General features: G+C 39.1%; 2 protein-coding genes across 2 annotated transcripts; both read left to right on the plus strand.

The window, feature by feature from the left end:
- The first annotated feature begins 6,794 nt into the window (after positions 1–6,794).
- LOC134442974 (GTPase IMAP family member 7-like) lies at positions 6,795–10,893 on the plus strand. Its single transcript, XM_063192926.1, has 2 exons — positions 6,795–6,891; positions 10,172–10,893. Exons 1-2 carry the CDS (start codon positions 6,795–6,797, stop codon positions 10,891–10,893), a joined length of 819 nt encoding a protein of 272 aa, XP_063048996.1.
- Positions 10,894–15,048: 4,155 nt separating this feature from the next.
- On the plus strand, positions 15,049–18,945 carry LOC134442975 (GTPase IMAP family member 4-like; the record flags this gene model as incomplete). The annotated part of the gene is made up of 3 exons (XM_063192927.1): positions 15,049–15,117; positions 17,687–17,765; positions 18,323–18,945. Coding segments are annotated over exons 1-3 (771 nt in total), but the record flags the coding sequence as incomplete, so codon positions are not given.
- Between the last annotated feature and the right edge of the window lie 2,236 nt (positions 18,946–21,181).

The raw sequence follows: 21,181 nt of genomic DNA on the forward strand, positions 1-21,181 counted from the left end.
ATAATGATATTGGTCTATAAGATGCACAGTCTCTCGGATCTTTCCCTTCTTTATGGATCAGTGTGATTGTGGAAGATGACCAAGTTGGGGCCCATCTTCCTGTGTCTAGCGCATGATTATAGGCTTGTACCAGTATGGGGCTAAGTTGATCTTTAAGTGCTCTGTAGAATTCATTTGTGAAGCCATCGTCACCTGGTGATTTCCCTTGTTTTGAACCTTGAATTTCCATATTTACTTCTTCCAATGTAATAGGCATTATTAACATTTTATTTTTGGCTGGTGCTACTTTTGGTATTTCAAGCTTTTTAAGATAGTTCTGGATATGTTCTTTATCTACTTCTTTGTCTGTCTTATATAGTTCTTCATAATACTTTGCAAATTCTTCTGCTATCTCATCTTTGTCCCTTATCACTTTATCTTGATCACTGTTAATTTGCGTTATATGTGTCCTCTTTTGTCGTTTCTTTAATTTATAGGCCAGTACTTTCAGTGCTTTTGGTCCTCCATCATACTGCTCCTGTTGCGTGAATTTCATTAATTTCTCAATCTCCATCATACGCAGTTTATCTAATTTTTTCCTTTTATCTTCCAGTTCTAACTTAACCTCCTATTTGTCCTACTGTGTTGCAACTCTAAATATTTTATTTCGTGGGTTAATTGTTTTTCAAGTGCGACTTTTGATCTACTTCTCGCAGAGGAATAAGATATAATTATTCCTCTTAACACTGCTTTCATTGTTTCCCATAAAGTAACTGGGTCTATATCCGGTGTATCATTCATTTCCATATATAATTTTAGTTCCAATTTCAGTTTTTCAATAAATGCAGTTTCTTCTAATAGAGAATTGTTCAGTGTCCACAAAGATTTGCCTTTTTTTTTCATTAAGATTTAAAGTCAAAGAAATAGCGGCATGGTCAGATATATTAATGGAGCTAATCTGACATGTTTTTACTAGATTAGTGTTGCTTTCGTACATAAAGAAGTAATCTAATCTATTATATATTGAGTGCCTTCCTGAATAGCAGGTGTATTCTTTTTTCCCTGGGTGGAATTCTCTCCATACATCAACTATTCCTAATTCTAGACATGCTTTCCTTAGTACATCAGCATTCTTTTCAGCTTTGTGTACCCTAGAGCTTGTTGAATCTAACTTGTTATTCATTATCAGATTTAGGTCTCCAGCCATTATAACTACTCCCTTTGCCTTTGTTACTAGCATATCAAGTATCTGAGTCATTAATTCCGTACTTGTATCTGGTGGGTAGTATACATTTAAAAAAGAAAACTGTCTCCCTCCTATTCTTCCCACTACCAATACATACCGTCCGTCTTTGTCCATATAACAGTCATCCATTTCAAAGGCTATATGTCTTTTAATTATTATTGCTACTCCCCTTTGCTTTGTATTATATGAACTAAAATAAACTTCACTATTTGTGATTTTCTTTAATTTCTCATGTTCATCTTTCTCTAAATGAGTTTCTTGTAGGTACATTATGTCCGCCTTCTCATTTCTCATTACCAATAAAATCTTCTTTCTCTTAATAACATTATGCATTCCATTTACATTCAGTGATATTATTTTTAGATCAGTCATTGTCTAATTGAATAAATGTAAGTACTCTTTGCAAATATTAACATGTCATACATACCTATGTGTGTGTAAGATTGAATGGTTTCAGCATGTATATGTGTAGGTGTTAATAGGCCAGTAATATGAAAGAGAAAGAAAGACAAAATACAGACAGAAAGAATTAAGCACATGCAATAGACAAAGACAAAACAAGTAGACGTGGACTCACATACAGTGATCTGGTTCCATATGTACCCCCTCCATGTAGGATGGTATCTTGTGGTGAGTGATGTTACTGGTATCCTTAGGATCTGGGTGATTGCCAATGTTATCAGCAAACTCATTCCCAATTATGTCAGCTTGTTTAACCCCCCCTACCCCCAACCCCGCCAGGTTCCAAATGTTTAACCTACTTTCCCATATACTACGTTTATGTTTGTATTGGACCAATACATAAATGAGTTTAAAAAAAAAAAAAAAAAATAATAATAATAATGAAAAAATATATATATAAAAAAAAAAAAAATAATAATAATAATAATAATAATAATAATAATAATAATAATAATGATAATAATGATACTACTACTACTACTACTACTACTACTAATAATAATAATATTCATAATAATAATAATAATAAAAAGACCCAAAACAGTCGAAGGAAAGCTCCTTCTTACTTTGTAACCAACACAGAGGCTGAAAAGGTATTTAACTAAGATAGGTCTCCCCCCCCCCCCCCCCCCCCCAACCCCACCAGAGAGAGAGAGTGAGAGTGAGAGGAGACAGAGATCACCCTACGTCCACATAATGCCTAGGGAGCAAATAACTAGCAAATAACCTTTCTTTCCTTTGGTAGTCAAACTAAAGCTAAAACTTTCCCCTTCTAAGTTATTATTTAATCAAACTAGAGCATTTTTTTTCTATTTTTTTTCCTCTTCCTTCTCTTTTACCAATGCCACTAACCCCAAAAATAAAGTTATGGTTGTCCCCCCCCCTACACCCCCCTAACCAGAGCAGAGGAAAACTGAATGAATGAATGAAGGAATGAATTTACGTTCGGGAGAGACTACGGAGAAAAAGATCAAGAAACCGAAATCGCAACAGAAGTCCAAACAAAGGAAGAACATGGCAGCAGGTGAGCAACCAGCTGAGACTGACATGCAAACTTTGATGATGGCAATAAAATCCGAAATCACCGCATTCCGGCAAGATTTCAACAAAAATGCAGAGGAAACAAAACAAGAGATTGGCAAACTGACTCGAGAAATTAAAGGGATCGAGGAGGAAGTAAAGGATACAAAAAAAGAAGTAATTGAAGCGCAAGACCGAATCAGTAATTTGGAAGACCTATTTATTGATAGGTTTTCTCATTGCAAAATAGGAAAAATAGCAAACTCTGGTTGAGGTGTCAAAATGCGCACTCTACCATCCCTTTTTACTTGTCTCGCAAGCCCATGTGAAAAAAAAATTGAAACAATACATAGGGACATGGGGCCTAAATGTTTTGGGGGGTGAGATAGTTTCATGCATTCAGTGGCAAAGCATTTTGAGTGATATGACAAAAGCTATTGATAATGTACGAAATCACTGAGAATTGTACACAGCTATGGCATGGTGGATGAGAGCATTTGCTACATGCCGAAAACAATTAGAAACTGATTTGACCATGTGCAGAGGTAACACCAGGAAGTCACAATTGCACAAAAACTTTTGAGAATCATTATTCTGTTGTGAGAAATGTACAAAACCAATTGAGAAAAACTGTAAGGACAAATGTGGACGGGCAAAAGTGTATGAATGTATGTAAAAATAGAGTCACAGAGAAGGGAGAGTTTAAAGAGCTACATCTGCATGGTTAAAGGGACACTGTGAGATTTTTCGTTGTTTATTTCCAGAATTCATGCTGCCCATTCACTAATGTTACCTTCTTCATGAATACTTACCACCAGCATCAAATTCTAAGTGTTCATTATATCTGGCAAAATTGCACTTTTCATACATGAAAAGGGGGATCTTTTCCATGGTCCGCCATTTTGAATTTCCAAAAATAGCCATTTTTAGCTGCAAAAATGACTCTACTTGGACCATACTAGAAAATATTTGTTTATTACTTAGTAAACTTTCATGTAAATATCAAATTTGGCAATAGGCAGCCCAGTTTCAATGAGCAGCATAGTTGCAGTACCTTTTTTGACCATTTCCTGCACAGTGTCCCTTTAATGTTTTTATGTGTTATGTATATTACAAATAGTAAAAATACGTCATTAATCCTGAGGAAAATGTATGTACCTGCAGTGTCATGACTGCTGTGCTGTGCAAGTTTTATTTTAGCTTTCAAAGGTTTGACACCTCTTTAGTAAAACATTTGATATCCTTTACAAAAAAAACCACAAAATCCAAATGAAGAAACAAACTAATCAAAATGATGAGCAAGATGCATAAGAATCCCTTACCTCCTGAGTTTTCTGAGGTCATTGATTCCTTCCTGTAAATATGGTATTTTTGGTTAAAGTAGTTAGTGAAAACAGAGTAATCAATATTTCAAAATGCCAATATGAAATTAAGTCTACATTTAGTCTTGAATTACCATTTGGAAAGTATCCCTTCCTCTATCTGTTGAAAACATTTTGGTTCTTTATCTCTAACAAATTGCAGTGGGTTTTCTTCAAACTGTCTTTTCTTTTTGTCAATGATTTTAATATTTTCACAAAGGGATTTTCCAAAGATTTTCTCCCACTTTTCCACCTCTGCACTCTTCTTTACTATCAGATAGATGTCAGTCTCAGATGGAAGGCCAGGGTGTATGAGGGCCAGAAGGTCTAATATCGCTGTGTCTCTGAAGTGGTCAATCTCTGGGGTGCATATGACTGTAGTGTCTTTGAGCTCAAATATGCGACAGCAAGTAGGACTGTTTTTTTGGACCCTTGCCATCCCTCCTTCTTCTGCCAGGTCTCTACCCAGCAGCACTATCTTCACTGATCCCAGATGTGACATTGCTGTGACAAAAAAAGGAAACAAATGTTGTTTGTTGTACTAATTGTGCTGTTAGTGTAACACAGAAAATCGTGAATGGCACATGTCTCCTCAGACAGGGAGCAGGTCATGCTCATTTTGTAAAGGAGTCTTAGAAATAACATTTCCAATACAATTACGTTATATTCAGGGGACCTAGAAAAGGTGGGGTCTGTTTTAAAGGTGGTTTGTGTTCATAGTACGGTCCTTAGAGGAAATTAAAGTGGCCCCTCGAAAGAAAAAGGTCCCTCAATCCTTAGTGAGGGTGAGACAAGTTTATCTGTATATAACAGTCATAACAGTTGAAAAGCAAAGAGCAGTATAGGAAGGCACACGATAACAGCTTAAAAAAGCAGTTAGGGTTATAGGGAAAAGCTAAAAAAATAATTTAGTTGAATCAAAAACAATTGCTCATACTCATTTTAAAAAGGCAATATAAGATCAAATTAAATGATTATTGAAAACAGATGTCTGTCCCAATGAGTGCTAATGGAAGCCTGTTAAAATCAGATAAGAAAGCAGCATCAGATAAGAAAGCAGCACTTACTGTTTGACTCTATCTTCCACACGAAAGGACGCTGGAGAAATTGAGTCGCAAAGCACTGCAGCGTGTTTTTATAAAGGCACAGACCTGGGTGTGTCTCAGTAACAGCAACCATATATACGGTAAGGCAACTCAGTTGTCAGCTCAAAACACTTTGACTTTTGAGAGCATCTGTATCTGAAAGAGAGCCTTCAGTTCATATCCTTTGTACATATTTGGTAAGTGTAACAATGAACGTTTATAATGCATTTTTTTGATGTGAGCCACAGAGGCAATGTTTGCATAGTTTCAAAATGTTTTGAAGAATTGCCCATGGATTTAAGATTATGCTGTGTGTGTGTGTGCGTGCGTGCGTGCGTGCGTGTGTGTGTGTGTGTGTGTTTGTGCGTGTGTGCTTTTGTATACCTTTTAATGTTTCAGAGTTGCCATCAGAACATGTTAGCATACAATAAATATAGTGAGATTGTGATAATCAATGGTATAGGTAACACTTAATAAAAAAATAAAATCTTCCTTATCTTCAAAAAAGGAGAGTTCCTTCCAAATTGATAGTCTATCTGTTTATGCTAGCCTATCATTTATTTATTTATTTATTTATTTATTTATTTATTTATTTATTTATTTATTTCTGTCAGTGAGAAGGGATGCCGTCCAAAATTATGGGAAATGGGAGTAAGCCTATATTTTATGTAGCCTACTGTATTGTGGAAAATGGATTAAACTTGGTCTCAAAACCAGATCACATTCCTTAATACAATAATATTAATGGTACACTGTGTAGGATAGTGGCCAGAGTAGATATTACAACTATACTGCCCATTGAAACTGTGTGCTGCCTATCATCAAATTTAACCTTTTCATGAATATTTACAAAATAATAAAATATTTAATAGTATGACCAATATACAGTTTTGCAGCTAAAAATTTGGCAGCCGTGGTGTAACGGTTAGGGAGTGGACTTAAAATCAAAGGGTTGCAGGTTCTATTCCCACCCTTACCAATTCCTTCCTCCTTCTCCTTGGCTGAAGTGCCCTTGAGCAAAGCACCTAACATCACATTGCTCCATAAATTGCAACCAATATAGACTGTAATATCTGTAAGTCGCTTGAGACTTAGAAAAAAAAACTGTCCGCTAAATGATATTTCATTTAAAAAAAGTCTATTTCTGGAAATTAAAAATGGCGAACATATCCACCTTTTCATGAAAAGTGCTGTTATAAATATTTAGTATTTGATGGTGCTGTAAATATGTGTGAAAAAGGTAACATTTTTTGAATGTCCACCTTAAAGCATTTCATACAAAATTTCCCGGGGTCAAAATGTATATGTTTCATCACAAGCCAACTCGGCTTGCTAATCAGAAAGTTTACTAGCCACTTTTATCACCTCACATACGTATGGGCAATATCCAACCAGTCCCAATGAATTATACTGGGCCTGAATCTATACTTCTTCATGAGAGACATCCTGTAGTAGGACAATACAAGAGGAAACTACTGTCCTAAATCTCTCTCTCTCTCTCTCTCTCTCTCTCTCTCTCTCTCTCTCTCTCTCTCTCTCTCTCTCTCTCTCTCAGAATTCTATTACATTGCATCAGTGTGAACATCATAACACTGCAGAGATCAACATCCTCAGTTTCTGTGTACATTGTATGAACGAAATATGGGGAGCTGGTTTTCTGCGAGCCCAAGTTCTGCACCGTCAAGTTCTGCACCATCAAGTTCAGCACCGTCAAGTTATGCGCCTCCAATTCCAGCAGGTAGGTAGAAATGGATTAGGAGTAGTAACTAGAAGCTCTCAGAGAGCGCAGACCTCCGCCAAGGAAGTTGCTTGATACATTTGACTATGTTATACCCTAAGTCTTTCTTGTTTTTGTGGTGTTCCCGCAATTCAATTTCTGGTCACTAGGAGGCGTCTAGATGGATAAGAATTTTTTGAAAAGTCCTGGTTCCGGTTTGTGATCCGGATCACCACCTGAATTTAATCACTTGCTCCTTGGGTCATTACAAACAGCTCCACAAAGTTTTGTCGAATTCCGTTGATTAGTTTTTGAGTTATCCTGCTGACAGAATCTTTAAAAAGGTCCTGGTTCCGGTTCGTGATCCAGATCACCACCAGAATTTAATCACTTGTTCCTTGGGTCATTATCAACAAATCCACAAATTTCGTCGAATTCCGTTAATTCGTTTTTGAGTTACGCTGCTGACAGACAGACAAACAAACAGAGAGACAGACAAACCAACGTGACGGAAAACATTACCTCCTTGGCGGAGGTAAAAAAAAAAAAAAGTGTGCTCTGAGCAATCACACTGTATCATAACTACCATCCGTGAGGTCCCAGGTTAGAGTTGGGCCTGGGTCATTTCCCAACACTACCCCCATTTCTCACTTATCTGGGGGGGGGGGGGGGGGTCCCAAACCCATGTACCAAGTGATAGTCAGCCTGCCAAGCCCCAAAAATATATGTTTGATGGCATTTTCTGTTAAAAGTTGGCAACCATGCCAGAAGTTATCAGCATGGGCTAAGGTTTCAGAATCACCTGGTGGCCAACACAGAACTTGTCCTTTAAGGACAAATATGAAGGTCAAATGTCAACCACGGTCAAATAACAGTGTTATTTAGTTATATTTTTTTAAAATGATATTAAAAGTGGGCAACCATGCGAGAAGTCATCAGCATGGACTATGGATTCAGAACCACCTGGTTGCCAACATGGAACTTTACCTTTAGGTTCAAATTTGTAGGTCAAAATGTCAAAAACAATGTATTTTCTGGTTAGTCTATTTTGGGAATTTTACATTAATGGAATTCTTTTTCAAATGTAAGCAACCATGCTAGATGGTATCAGCATGGACTAAGGTTTCAGAATCACCTGGTTGCCAACATGGAACTTGACCTTTAAGGTCAAATATGAATGTCAAAAACAATGCATTTTCTGGTTTGCCTTTTTTGGGGGGAGGGGAGGGTCATATTCATGGAATTCTTTTTAAAAAGTTGACAATCATGCTAGAAGTTATCAGCATGGACTAAGGTTTCATGGTCCATGGTTGCCAGCATGGAACATGACCTTTAAGGTCAAATGTGAAGGTCAAAAGGTCAACCGGGGTAAAAAATATATATATTTTGGGTTTTTTGTGATGTGCTTTCATACAATACAAGTTGTTTGCATGATGTATTGAATAATTAGTACCTGGAGGAGATATTTCGTATTATTTAAATCATTTTAGGTGAGTGAAAGTATTGGAACAAATAATCGTAAAGAAAATAAAACACTGTTTTGATGAGGTTTCTCCCGAAGCGGACAGCGCTGTCAAAAGTTGCATTTGGGGTTTTCTGTCAGTGGACGGTGGAAGTGGTCGCGAGAGTCACACTTCACCTACTGTAAGTATCAGATGACTCTGGACAGTGATTAATTAACCTTTTAATCCTACTTAGAGCCTGTTTAAACCCAATACCCAACAAAAACTAGGAAATTTGCCTTTCTGTTCCAATACTTGAGGGGACTGTATATTTAGAAGTTATATAGTCTTTATTATTAGGGTATGAGTGAAAGTGATTATTGCAAATTGTCAATAACAAGAATGTAATTCATCATATTGTTTCTTTACTTCAATAATAATTAAAACAATAATTAAAATTCAAATGTGATGTCAGTACATACTGGATATTTATGTATTTAAAGGAGCTATTGTTGCTGTTATTACAAAAAAAGTTGTGTCATCCAGATCGTGTTCTACCCCTACGGCGTTTAAGCATGCTACTTTAACCACATGCAGGTATACAGTAGCCTAGAAATCTAGACGCCCCTAGCGACCGCAAATTGAATTTTGCTGTACGGGTCTGGCTCGCTAGGCTAGGTATACAGGGCTGTCCATTCCTCAGGCAACTGCAGGCATGTATTGCCCACTTGGTTCTACAACCACATCTTATCAGTCCTAAGTTACTATGTGGAATTGGATGTTTCCTTTGCCACACAGCCATCAAGTTTTGGTCTACAACTTTCCAACCACCGGTCTCCTCAGTGTCTTTGTTAATATGTACTTTGTCAGACTGCAGCCATACATTTGCCTGCTGATTCTCTTATGCAGGATGCAATCCATATGCATCACATGGTGGTAACATATCAATAGCCTTTTTGTTTTCTGTAAAAAGTCGACCAATACCCAAAGATAAGCATGGTGCTTTGTACAGGTGACACAAAAACTCAAGCCTGGGAAATTGCAACAGAACATTCTACCGTTGTCATGAGAACATCAAGAGAAGTGTGCAATACTTGCTCTACTCTTACTGTAGGTTTTATTTCCTTTTATTTCCATTTGAAACACATCAGAAATAACTGAAGACATTATGTTTTATATGGAAAGCCTGTGAATTGATGGGGCAAAGCTAATTGAGCCAAGGCATATCCCATTTCATACCAGCAGCTTAATGTGCTTCACAATACATTGTTTTTGACCTTCATATTTGACCTTAAAGGTCAAGTTCCCTGTTGGCAACCAGGTGATTCTGAAACCTTAGTCCATGCTGATAACTTATAGCATGGTTACTAACTTTTGAAAAAGATTTCCAGGAACACAGTCCCCCAAAAAGTCTAACCTTAAAATACATAGTGTTTGACCTTTTAACCTTCAAATTTGACCCTAAAGCTCAAGTTCCGTGTTGGCAACAAGTTGATTCTGAATCCTTAGTCCATGCTGATGACTTCTGGCATGGTTGCCCACTTTTAACATCGTTTGAAAAATTTTAACTAAATAACACTGTTATTTGACCGTGTTTGACCTTTTGACCTTCATATTTGACCCTAAAGGTCAAGTTCCATGTTGGCAACCAGGTGATTCTGAAACCTTAGCCCATGCTGATAACTTCTGGCATGGTTGCCAACTTTTAACAAAAAATGCCATCAAAAAAATGTCTGTTCTTAAATTAATATATACAGTGTGTGTGTGTGTGTGTGTGTGTGTGTGTGTGTGTGTGTGTGTGTGTGTGTGTGTGTGTGTGTGTGTGTGTGTGTGTGTGTGTGTGTGTGCGTGTTTTATAGGTCCACCCCTGAGGATCGTCTTAATTGGGAAAACTGGAGTGGGGAAGAGTGCAGTGGGTAACACCATTTTAGGGAAAACGGTATTTCAGTCTGAAGCAAGTGCAAATTCTGTTACACATGATTGTAAAAAAGGATCAACCAAAGAGCCACGGTACATAGAGGTAGTTGATACTCCAGGTATATTAGACACTGATGAGGATCAGGCTGAGAAAATTAAAGAGGCTATCCTGAAGTGCATTAAGATCTCCTCACCAGGCCCCCATGCCTTCCTGCTGGTCATGTCAGTGAATCGCTTCACCAAAGAGGAGCAGAATGCAGTGAAAGCCCTTCAGGAGATCTTTGGAGAGAGGGCAAAAGACTACATGCTAGTCCTCTTCAGCCGTAGAGATGAACTGCATGGCAAAACAATGAATGAGTTTGTACGCACCGGTCATGTAAAGCTACAAGAAGTGATCAGAAGCTGTGGAGGGGGATTCCATGCATTTAACAACAAGAGTAAGGCCAGGACGCAGGTAGTAGAGTTAGTCAAGAAAATAGATGAAATGGTAGCAGGTAACGGTGGAAAGCCCTTCACTGAGGAAATGTATGAAGAGACAACCAGGGTGATGAGGGAAAGAGACCTTACTTGGGATTCACCGCTGTTGAATAAGTATTTGACTTTCCTTCCTCGCCTCAAAAAGAAGGTTGACCGGTTTCAGCTCACCCTCAGTGGAAAACGTTGATAGTGAAATGACTTGTCATCATGAAACCGCAATTGAAAATAAAATGCTTACTTTATTTCTCTCACTTTTTTGTCAGTGTTTTGATGTGCAATGTTGCATTTCTACTTACCACCTTTACTACACCATGACACAGTACACAGGGCCTTCAGTAACACATTAGGACATTAGAGTCCTCATTTCCCTAAGGCTATTCTATTAGATGATTTACTTCTTCATTTGTGCTGGCTTACTCCTGAACAAGCTTCTTAGTGTACGGCCTTGGTCATTGCCATTCTGGTAACAGTTAATTTATACAGGAACCGCCTCTTACAAGGTTAAAAGCAAGCTGTATCCTTGCCACACCTTTGAGTTTCAGTTGTTTTCATTTGATTCCTGTACCTGTGAAAATTACATTTATAATAAACAAGTTGTACACACTGCACATTCTCAGTGCCTTACTTTGAATGTAGCGGTTATTTATTCAGTGATTCAATTACACTGTTTCCCTAAACCAAGAGTGGGGAACTTATGTCTCGAGGGTCGTTTGCGGCCTCAGATGAATTTGAAGTGGCCCCTCGAATGAAAAAGGTTCCCCGTCCCTGCCCTAAACTAACCCTTACAGCCCCTTACCCCTCACCGCAGTCATGCTGCTGCTGCTGTATGTACAATATCTCTTCTTAATACATGTTATATGCATGTCTGCTGTTGCCCAGTCTGCACTTTATATGTTTGTAAGGTATTGTGTAGGTACTCTAGGTGTAATGTATGTGTACTGTCTATGTCTAATTTTCTATGTCCACATCTAAAGTCTATGTCTATGTCTGGATGGGAAAGTAAAGACGTAATTTCAATTCTTTTTATGACCAGTGCATGTAAAGAAATTGACAATAAAACCGACTAGACTTGACTTGACCTGACTTGTATGTGTAAATGTGTGTGTGTGTCTGCCTGTTCTTTTGACTGGGCTGAAGCAGACAACCATTTATTCTGCCCACACTGCCTCCGAGCTTCACTAGACCCCTGTAAAGCATCTAGCTGTAGGGGTTTACCTTGTTAGGCTAAGTTATGACCCACCTTTTCATGTATGAAAAGTGCAATTTTCCCAGTCAAAATGAATGCGTAGGATATTCTGGCTGTGGTTAAATATATTTGTAAACTTGTGAACTTATTTGTGACTGTCAAATTGCCTCTGCTTTCAATGTCACACAATAGGATGGCGCAAACAACCAATCACACCAGTGAACTGTGGGGCGTAGCAGGCAAAAATGATACAACATTCTTTTGGCCATAGGCATGTGGCACATCTTCATGCCAAGGTCGCAGCCCGCCACCTCGACAGGGCACATCCCGTCAGAGGATGTAGGGGTGATGTCAACAACACTCGCACCTGCATACTAGCAGATCATCATCATACAATATTCAAGATGAATAGTGAAACCAGTACTCAAGTATCTTCCAGACAGAACCAGTTTGATACGGCCAACCAGGTCATGGTGATCCTGGCGTCTTTCTCCTGTGGCCCAAAGGCCCTCCGTCTCAACCCTGCACTGTAAAAATAGCTGTTAATTTAGGGCAATTCTGCAACAGCATTCTTCAAAAAAACAGACAACTACTGTGAACATATTACTTTGAGTCACGTATTGAGCATAAATTGCAGCATTGGCCGTTATTGAAGCAACCAAGATATTTTAGGCAGCACCATTGAAACCCATCCATCCTCCACTTGTCGCCATGATTGCCATCAAGCGGCAATAGCCTACCACCTGAAGAACTTAAGTCATTCTCACTGGTTAAAGATTCTCTGATACTATCAAGCATTAAACAATTTCTAATGAAACTACAATACTTAAAAAGTGCTTGATGCAGCACAGTATGAGTAGCACATCCATTTTGATAGTGATGAAAGTGTGAATGACTGAAACATTTTAAGAACTTGAACACTCTTGCAACAAGCAGCCCCATCTAAACCAATCTGCTAATCCGCTGAAAGAGGTTGTTGAGGCAGAAGTCAGGGCTCTACTATGCTCTTAGGCTTCATGGATGCGTCCAAGGCGTTTGACCACATCAATCATTTTAAATAGTTTAATAAACTTATGTGCAGGGGTGTCCCCAGCAGTCTGGTATGAATCTTAGCATTTTGGTACTCTATCCAAAGTGTGCGGGTTACATGGGGGAACACTCTATCTACACCTTTTTAGTTTGGTAATGAGGTACGGCAGGGGGGTATTTTATCTCCAGCCTTATTTAATGCCTGCATGGATGACCTGTCTAGGCAGTTGGGGGCATGATCATGCCAAACAGGTTGTCGAAATGTTGATTAATCTTTTCTCACATGCAGATGACCTAACCATCCTATCACCAAGTAGCAGTGGGTTCCAACAGATCCTTAATATCTGTTTTGATTATGGGGTAGAATCAGAGGAGGGTGCTTTATGTCCAAGCCAACATGCTGGCTAAAAACTTTCATCACTGTAGATGTTAAAGTTAACCTGTTTTGAACTTACGGCTCTCCTCTTTACACAGCTCCACTCTGGGTCAGATACAAAAAGCAGAGCCTGCTCAAGCTGAAAGTAGCTTATAATGACTGTCTTAGGATACCAGGGCAAGCCAGCAGTTCTGCAGGATGGGTTTAACTACTTTCATGGCTTTGGTGAGAAATCTCACCTTTAAGTGTATGAATAGACTAGACCAGGGGTGCTCAACTAGAAACTGGAAAGGTCCACTCGCCAAATTTCGTATGTTTCCAGGGTCCAAAAAAGTCGCTATGGACCGATGCAGAAAATAGCCTCACTCGCTGGCCGCACTGGCCTCTTGCTCACTCACTGAGTTGTCATAGTGATGATACTTTTATTTGTCATAAGACTGGCTTTGCAGAAATACACCTATAGATCGCATGGCAGCGAAATCTCATGTATAATTTATACATATTAAATACAGATGGATTTTGTCTTGGTCCGGATGACATTGCGTTTGGGTCCGCATCCGGACCTGGGTCCGCCAGTTGAGCACCCCTGAACTAGACCAATCCACAAATGAGCTTCTTTCTCAGATAGTAGATCCAAGTCGTAGCTCTGTGAGGTGCATGTCTACAATATGGGAACATTGGAATGTGTGCCTTAAGCTTCCTGTTTTTGTTGTTGTATAAAGTGTGTGTATACACATGTGTGATGTATTTCTTACTGATCTGTGTGCTGTGTTGTGTCTTGTGGGCCTTGCGCCTGTAATTAAGTTTATATAATATGTGATGCAAAGGGGTTGAAGGGTCAGTATAATATATGAACTATTACTTTTGCATTTTTTTATGTTTGGTCTGTTACCACAGATTTCATCACATATTTGAATTCATATGACCTAATTTTCACATTCAATCATCATATTTCAGAAACTTGCAATACAAAAAAAGATTTGCCGTAATGTGGGTTACCAACTGTGAAAGTTTCAAATCAATATGTCATAGTTAAAGGGACACTATGTGAGATTTTCAGTTGTTTATTTCCAGAATTCATGCTGCCCTTTCACTAATGTTACCTTTTTCATGAATACTTACCACCAGCATCAAATTCTAAGTATTCATTATGACTGGAAAAATTGCACTTTTCATACATGAAAAGGGGGATCTTCTCCATGGTCCGCCATTTTGAATTATCAAAAATACCCATTTTTAGCTGCAAAAATGACTCTACTTGGACCATACTAGGAAATATTTATTTATTACTTAGTGAACTTTCATGTAAAGATCACATTTGGCAATAGACAGCCCAGTTTCAATGAGCAGCATAGTTGCGTACCCTTTTTGACCATTTCCTGCACAGTGTCCCTTTAAGAACAAAATTCCCTATTGTATCTCCTATTGTCTCCCTATGGAGAAATGAATGGGAAATCTGCCAACTTTGACCTTGAAAAAAAGTATGTTCCACTAAATATAAAGCTGTAGATTTTTTATATGTGATACAAGGGGGTTTAAGGATCACTTAAAGGTAGGAACCATTACTATTGCAATTTGGGCCTTTTAGAGCTAGAATGACTGGCCTACTATTGTGAGGGCAGGATAAGCGCATCAGCAGGGGGGCAGGTAGAGATACCTGCCATCACTCCACCACCAAGAGTTGTACTGAGAGTAAAGAGGTGAAACATCTGTGACTAGTGGTCTCCAGCTGATGACCCGTTCCTGCCCATATGGTGCAGAAGCACACCTGGTCAGAGTGCACTGGTGGCGGAGGTGCGTCAGGCCGCAATGCCCAGGAGGTGTCTTCAAATCAAACACAAAAAGTTTTTTTCCGCCTTACTAGCATGCTCCAGTGGCAAAGACACATGTGTTACGGTCTGCTGGTGCTGAGATGGCCATGGCATACATTCCTGTAAATCTGGTTTGATTGTCATGTGGGTATGCAATCCATTGATAGTATGAAGATAATCTTTAACATATCTGCTGATCTCTTGTACATCGCGTGCATGCGTTCGGCCAGGCTAAGGTCATGCCAGGTAACAGATGATTTTATTCCCACACCAAAACTAGTGCTAGTATCACATTGGTGACAACTCTACACCTCACTCATCCTGCCAACCAAATGCATTGCGGTTTATAATTCTTTTAGGGTTGAGGTGGGGAACCTTTTTCATTCAAGGGGCCACTTCAATTTCCTCCAAGGGCCGTCAAAGTCCTCCGAGGGCCGCACTTTGAACACAATCCACTGGATCTCCCCCTGCACTTTAGGCCTATATAGAAGGCAGACACCTTTAAAACAGACCCCACCTTCTCTTGATCCCTTGAAAATAACCTAATTGTATTGCAAATGTAATTTATTAGATTCCTTTACAAAATGTTATATTTCATGTGAAGCTGCATAACATTGATATTGTGCTATATTTATTATGCTTTGTGAATAGGGGGGAAAGGAAGTCTGATTGGTGAGTGTTGTTTGGAATGTCTCTATGACTGAATGCAGTGAAACGACAAAAGAGTTGTGGAATTTAATCAGGCATCCTGTCTTTCTTTTCTTTCACTCTCTCCATCTGTCCATCTCTCTCTCGACCCCCCCCCCCCTCTCTCTCTCTCTCTCACACACATGCACACACACACACACACTCATGCTGTGTCTGTGGTCCATTTGTATCCATTCTGTAAATATTACAAGGAGCCTTATGCAACCACCACTGCTCTTCTTTTCATACAGAGCATTGACTTTCCTTTCAACACAAAATGAACTTTAGTCCAGACTCGAGTACATCAAACCACTGCCATACATGTCAGCCTCAGATTTCTCTGCTATTCCGTTAGGCTATATTACTCTAGCAAGCCAGAGTTTACAGCAAAGAGAATGACTGTATTCCTATTTCTGTGTTGTCAATAAATGCCATTTGTTTCTTTTTGCCCATCAAGTCTTTTTGGGTAGAACTTCAGGTTACCTTTTTTCCCTCTTTAAGTGAACCAAACTCAGTCCTCAGTTAAGTGGATCAAAAAGCGAACTGACAACAAAAGGACTCAGTTCTGTTTTTGTTCATATTGTGAATGTTTTAAATAAAGCACTCGCTGATCTTTCTGTTGCTGTTAGGCATTCATGGTGTATCACTCTTCTTTTTAGCACTCTCGGTCCTCTAGAGCCCTCCTTAAGTGATTGCAGCTAGTCACAAGTAACTTGTCAGAACTCATAAGTGAACCGAACTGAGACCATGTCAACCAAGGCCTCAGTACGGTTCGCTTCCGAGGGGTCTGGGTACGCTTTGGAGCGTTCACATATGTGGCAAAAATTTGCTTAGGCAGCTGAAAGGGACCAGTTGTGAAAACCCAGTAGGGAACTCTTGGGTTTCTCCCAAATATTTTAGGGTTCCTTCAAGTCCACCTGATGTTTCTTTGAATGATTTTTCATTCAATTTTCCAGTGTAGAGCAGACTAAACTCATTGTTCGACTGACGAGTCATTACTGGCACCTGTGCAATCAGTCCCATCTAAGACTCTATCTTCATTTGAATGCAAATAGCCTTTTCTGCTGTACTGGACAGAGTGCTCCAGTGGCGAAGACAGATGTGTTACGGTCTGCTGGTGTCGAGATGACCATGGCATACATTCCTGTAAATCTGGTTTGATTGTCATGTGGGTATGCAATCCATTGATAGTATGAAGATAATCTTTAACATATCTGCTGATCTCTTACATTGCACATGTGCATTCGGCCAGGCTAAGGTCATGCCAGGTAACAGATTATTCTATTCCCACACCCCAACTAGTGCTACCCATCACATTGGTGACAACTCTCCACACTCATGCTGCCAACCAAATGCATTGGGTTTTATATTAACCCCTTTGCGCAGAACATACTATGTTATAAATGTCCTGTCTGTAAATTACTGTAAACTTACTGACCAAGTATTAATCTGTTAATCTTAAATCTTTGGCTCTTGGTAATAATAGAATAGTTATTTAATAGTAGCAATGTTGTTATGATGTAGTTGAATCTTTTCAGCAATAAGTGAACAGGCAGGCAGGCCCATCTGCACAAAGAGGCTACAGGCAAACTAGGGCTTTATACCAAAATTATATTGTGGTATCAATATTGTTGTCAAACAATAGCAGATTTCATAATATCTGCCTGCCTGCCAAAAGGTAGGGTACACTAAGCACAATGCATTCCCCACCACTTGAGCGATTGCGAGATGAAAATCTGCCACTAGGTGTCGAATGATTGTGTTAGACAGTGGTAGTGGTAGACAGTGGTAGACAGTGTCAAAGACATTTTGTGTGTTTGCATCTTCCTGCTTGTATTAGACTTAAACTCCACCCACTCCTCAAACTCCAACTACCTTTTGCTTCACAAAGGCTGCTTGGGTTCAGCCAGAGTATTCAGAGACAGGAGAGCCACTGGACACATCTACAGCTACGCACACCATGCCCTACAGTAAGTCTGCATTATCTACTCTGGGGTTCTATTAAATATATAGAGATTTTTTTTTTTGTTGAGAATCATTATTATTGTTTTTCTTTTATTATTGGTGCAATACTTTACATAAGAGTAGTGCATACTGTCATGTGACCTCCAAAATGTTCTACTTGTACTTCCCTGTTTGTTTTGGGTTGTCATGTGCATTAATGATAATATAATAATAATATAGTATGGTGATACAATAATAATGTGATAATAATAAAATAGCAAAAACATATTCTTTGTCAGGTTTATGTTCCCCTTTTTTGAGGTTTATGATGACTTCATTGTCCTTTCTAAAAGTCATTTAGGTCTGTAATGATTGGAATAACTCGATGTGGTACTAATATGGTGATTGCTAATAGCAGTGTAACACAAGTATGGTAGTATTAAGAAACGTATATACAGTAGCCTACTATTACATCCATTTGGAAGTCTCCAAATGTCAATCAAATTCACTGATCTCATTCACACGGATGAATTTGCTCAATGATTGATCTTGTAATAGTATCTTTCACTGTGTTTTGCTGTAGAAAACCAGATGAAAAGGCCAATTGTGAAAGTAATACTGCTGGGCCTGTGTGGTTCTGGGAAGAGTACCAGTGGGAACAATATCCTGGGAAAGAAAGTGTTCAGGTCAAATTCCGGTTCCAAAGCTACCACCATACAATGTGAAGAATTCTCAATGGTCTTCAATGGGACTGAGCTTAAGGTCATTGATACTCCAGACTTCTTTGATGAAGATCTTCAGGATCCAAGCACACATGTTCAGGAGTGCAGAGACATGTGTAAGGGGCTTGTGTGTGTGTACCTGCTGGTCATCCAGATTGGCCGCTACACTGTGGGAGAGGGAGACATCATAGAGAGACTAGAGGCAGTACTGCAGACCAGTATCAGAGACAGAGCCATCATCCTGTTCACGCGTGGGGATGATCTGGGATCTCAAACCATCGAAGAATATGTAGTGAAAACTAACAGACACCTTCAGAAACTCATTAGGCAATGTGATGACAGGTATCAGGTGTTCAACAATAAGGACAAGAAGGTAGTAAAGCAGCAGGTGAAAGGGCTGATGGGAATGATAAAGGGACTGGTGAAGGAGACAGACAACATGGACATATTCACACAGGCAGAGAGCATCATACAAATGTACTGTGTATGTGGCATCTTTATTGTCACTGTATGTATGTTATATTTTTGCTATTATCAGACACACAGCCCTGACAGCCCTACACAGCACAATAATTAGATTACAATACAGATAACAATACAGATTACAGTTATTCAGTTCTACCGTACATGTAGAACTATGCAAATATCCTGGAGATTTTTTTATTCTTGTCAATTTAACAATAAAATGATTGAACCTAATCTAATGCTTATATTGTCTTACTTTAAAATGAAATAGGCTACCTGTAAGAGCAATATCCTTTATGAGGTAATTTTAGGTTGACTGTCTAATGTTAAGGCCATGACCTCTCATTGATGTAATTGATTGTAAACACTTGTTTAGTGATTTGATTAATGTGATACCTCTTATATCCACTCTACAGTATATCCCTCACATTTATATGTGACACGGTGGGTAATGCAGGTATTTATGCCCATCCTCCTGCATCTATTTTATGATGAAATGAAAGTGAAAGCCCACCTGGGAAACACCAACACAAGTGCACACTGCACACAAAAATATTACATGTATGCCTCACACATGCAAGGGAGCAGCAATTACCTGAAGACCTGATTTTATGAAACGTATAAACGTAATAAACGTTTGGGACCTTTGATCAGTGTGGTCTTTGGTTTGGTCCATCTGCATTAACCTCAGTGTTGCCAGATGTGTCTGATCAAATCCCGCCCAAAATGTTCTCAAAAAGTGCTAAATTCCACCCAAATTCAACAAATTACATTGACTTCTATAGACCCAAAACTGCTGAAAAAAAAGCCAAATGGACAATTTTTCCCTTTTTTACCCGCGGGTGCTCATCCCAAGTAGCACAATTGGGTGGGTACCCGCCCAATCTGGCAACACTGATTAGCGTACTGCGCATACATGATCTACGTCTTTTGGGTTGTGGCTTTGTCTTCCCTTAAGGTGTAAAACCTGAAGGCCGGGAGACATGCAGACAGACAAAGACAGAGAAGAACAGAAATTAGTCATGAGGTAAATGTGCAACATACCCCTGTGCAAATATGCAAGGCAGTGTGCTGCTAATATGCTTGCAATAAATAATTATCATTTTTCACCAGAACAGGTTTCCCCGTGAAATACCGTGCTTACTGGTTTTTCCCTGGTACTCACAGTTGTCTGCAATTCCCTGTAAAAATAAGGTTTGTTTGTACAGTGTGTGTTGTCATGATGTCTAACATTACATTATTTTAACGTCCAATCTGAAGTTGATATAAATATTATGATATAAATTGTAAATCTAGTTGTGCTATCTATAGATATGTTTCAATTTCAGCTTACAATGGATACAAAGTCATATAAACTTTGATGACTTATAACACTATGTCAAGACCTCAGCAACGCATGTCATTTAGATCAATTTTCTTAACTTTGATGTCAGTGTTGACACAACAATAAGCTTCAAGTTGCGCTAACTTACAAACTTAATAAGGAAGGTCTACACCGATTTTGGTGCTTCTATCCAGCGCGTAAAGATTAGGCCCTTTTTGGACGGTAAGATCCCCTACTAATTGTTTTCTCCACAGAGGAGGGGCCAGGAGGCGGGGCGAGGCCCAAAGCACATGTGGAGGAAGCAAGGTTGCATGTAGGAACGCACTCGTGGGCTACAGCAACAACCGGCTGGTTTATCAGACTTAGAGATAGCTTGGAATCTGCTCTTAACAACAATGAAGACATTCTTGCAGTTGGACAGTTCATTTTAATTTACAATAGTAGAGATATTCTTACAGTAATACATTTTATTTTGATTTGCAATAATAACTATGATGTGCAAAGGCTAAAAAAAACAACAAGAAATTCAAATGCACCCTAGCGAGTAGCATAAACCCTTGGCTTGCCTTGGGTGTGAGTGCACGTGAGCGCACGTGTGTGAGTAGAGGACCAAGTAAAACCGATTGCAACGCCTCATGGAGTTAGGATAAATGGGTTTCCATATCTCAAGGATTTATATACTCAATGATTAAAAGGACTGAATACTCCCTTTAACATTGATCAAATTTTAGATTTTAGAAGGAAGTCAGGTTAGAACAAAGGAACAACACTGCAAAGGCAGAGCTGGGTTTTCAAAAGTTGGGGCATGTGATGCACCCTGGTGTCCAGCACCTACAATGTGGGGCAGCACTTTGGGGCTTCCTCAAAACGATCAACAGACTTGTGACAATGACGTGGGAATCCATGAGTATGCGTATTATAAAAAGGCCTA

The sequence above is a fragment of the Engraulis encrasicolus genome, unplaced genomic scaffold, assembly GCF_034702125.1.
Source record: "Engraulis encrasicolus isolate BLACKSEA-1 unplaced genomic scaffold, IST_EnEncr_1.0 scaffold_271_np1212, whole genome shotgun sequence".
NCBI lineage: Eukaryota > Metazoa > Chordata > Actinopteri > Clupeiformes > Engraulidae > Engraulis > Engraulis encrasicolus.

Excerpts from the sequence above, each read along its gene's own strand:
- LOC134442974 (XM_063192926.1), top strand. The coding sequence starts at position 6,795 with ATGGGGAGCTGGTTTTCTGCGAGCCCAAGTTCTGCACCGTCAAGTTCT. Across the intron at positions 6,892-10,171 it reads TGCGCCTCCAATTCCAGCAG|GTCCACCCCTGAGGATCGTC; the intron begins GTAGGTAGAAAT and ends CGTGTTTTATAG.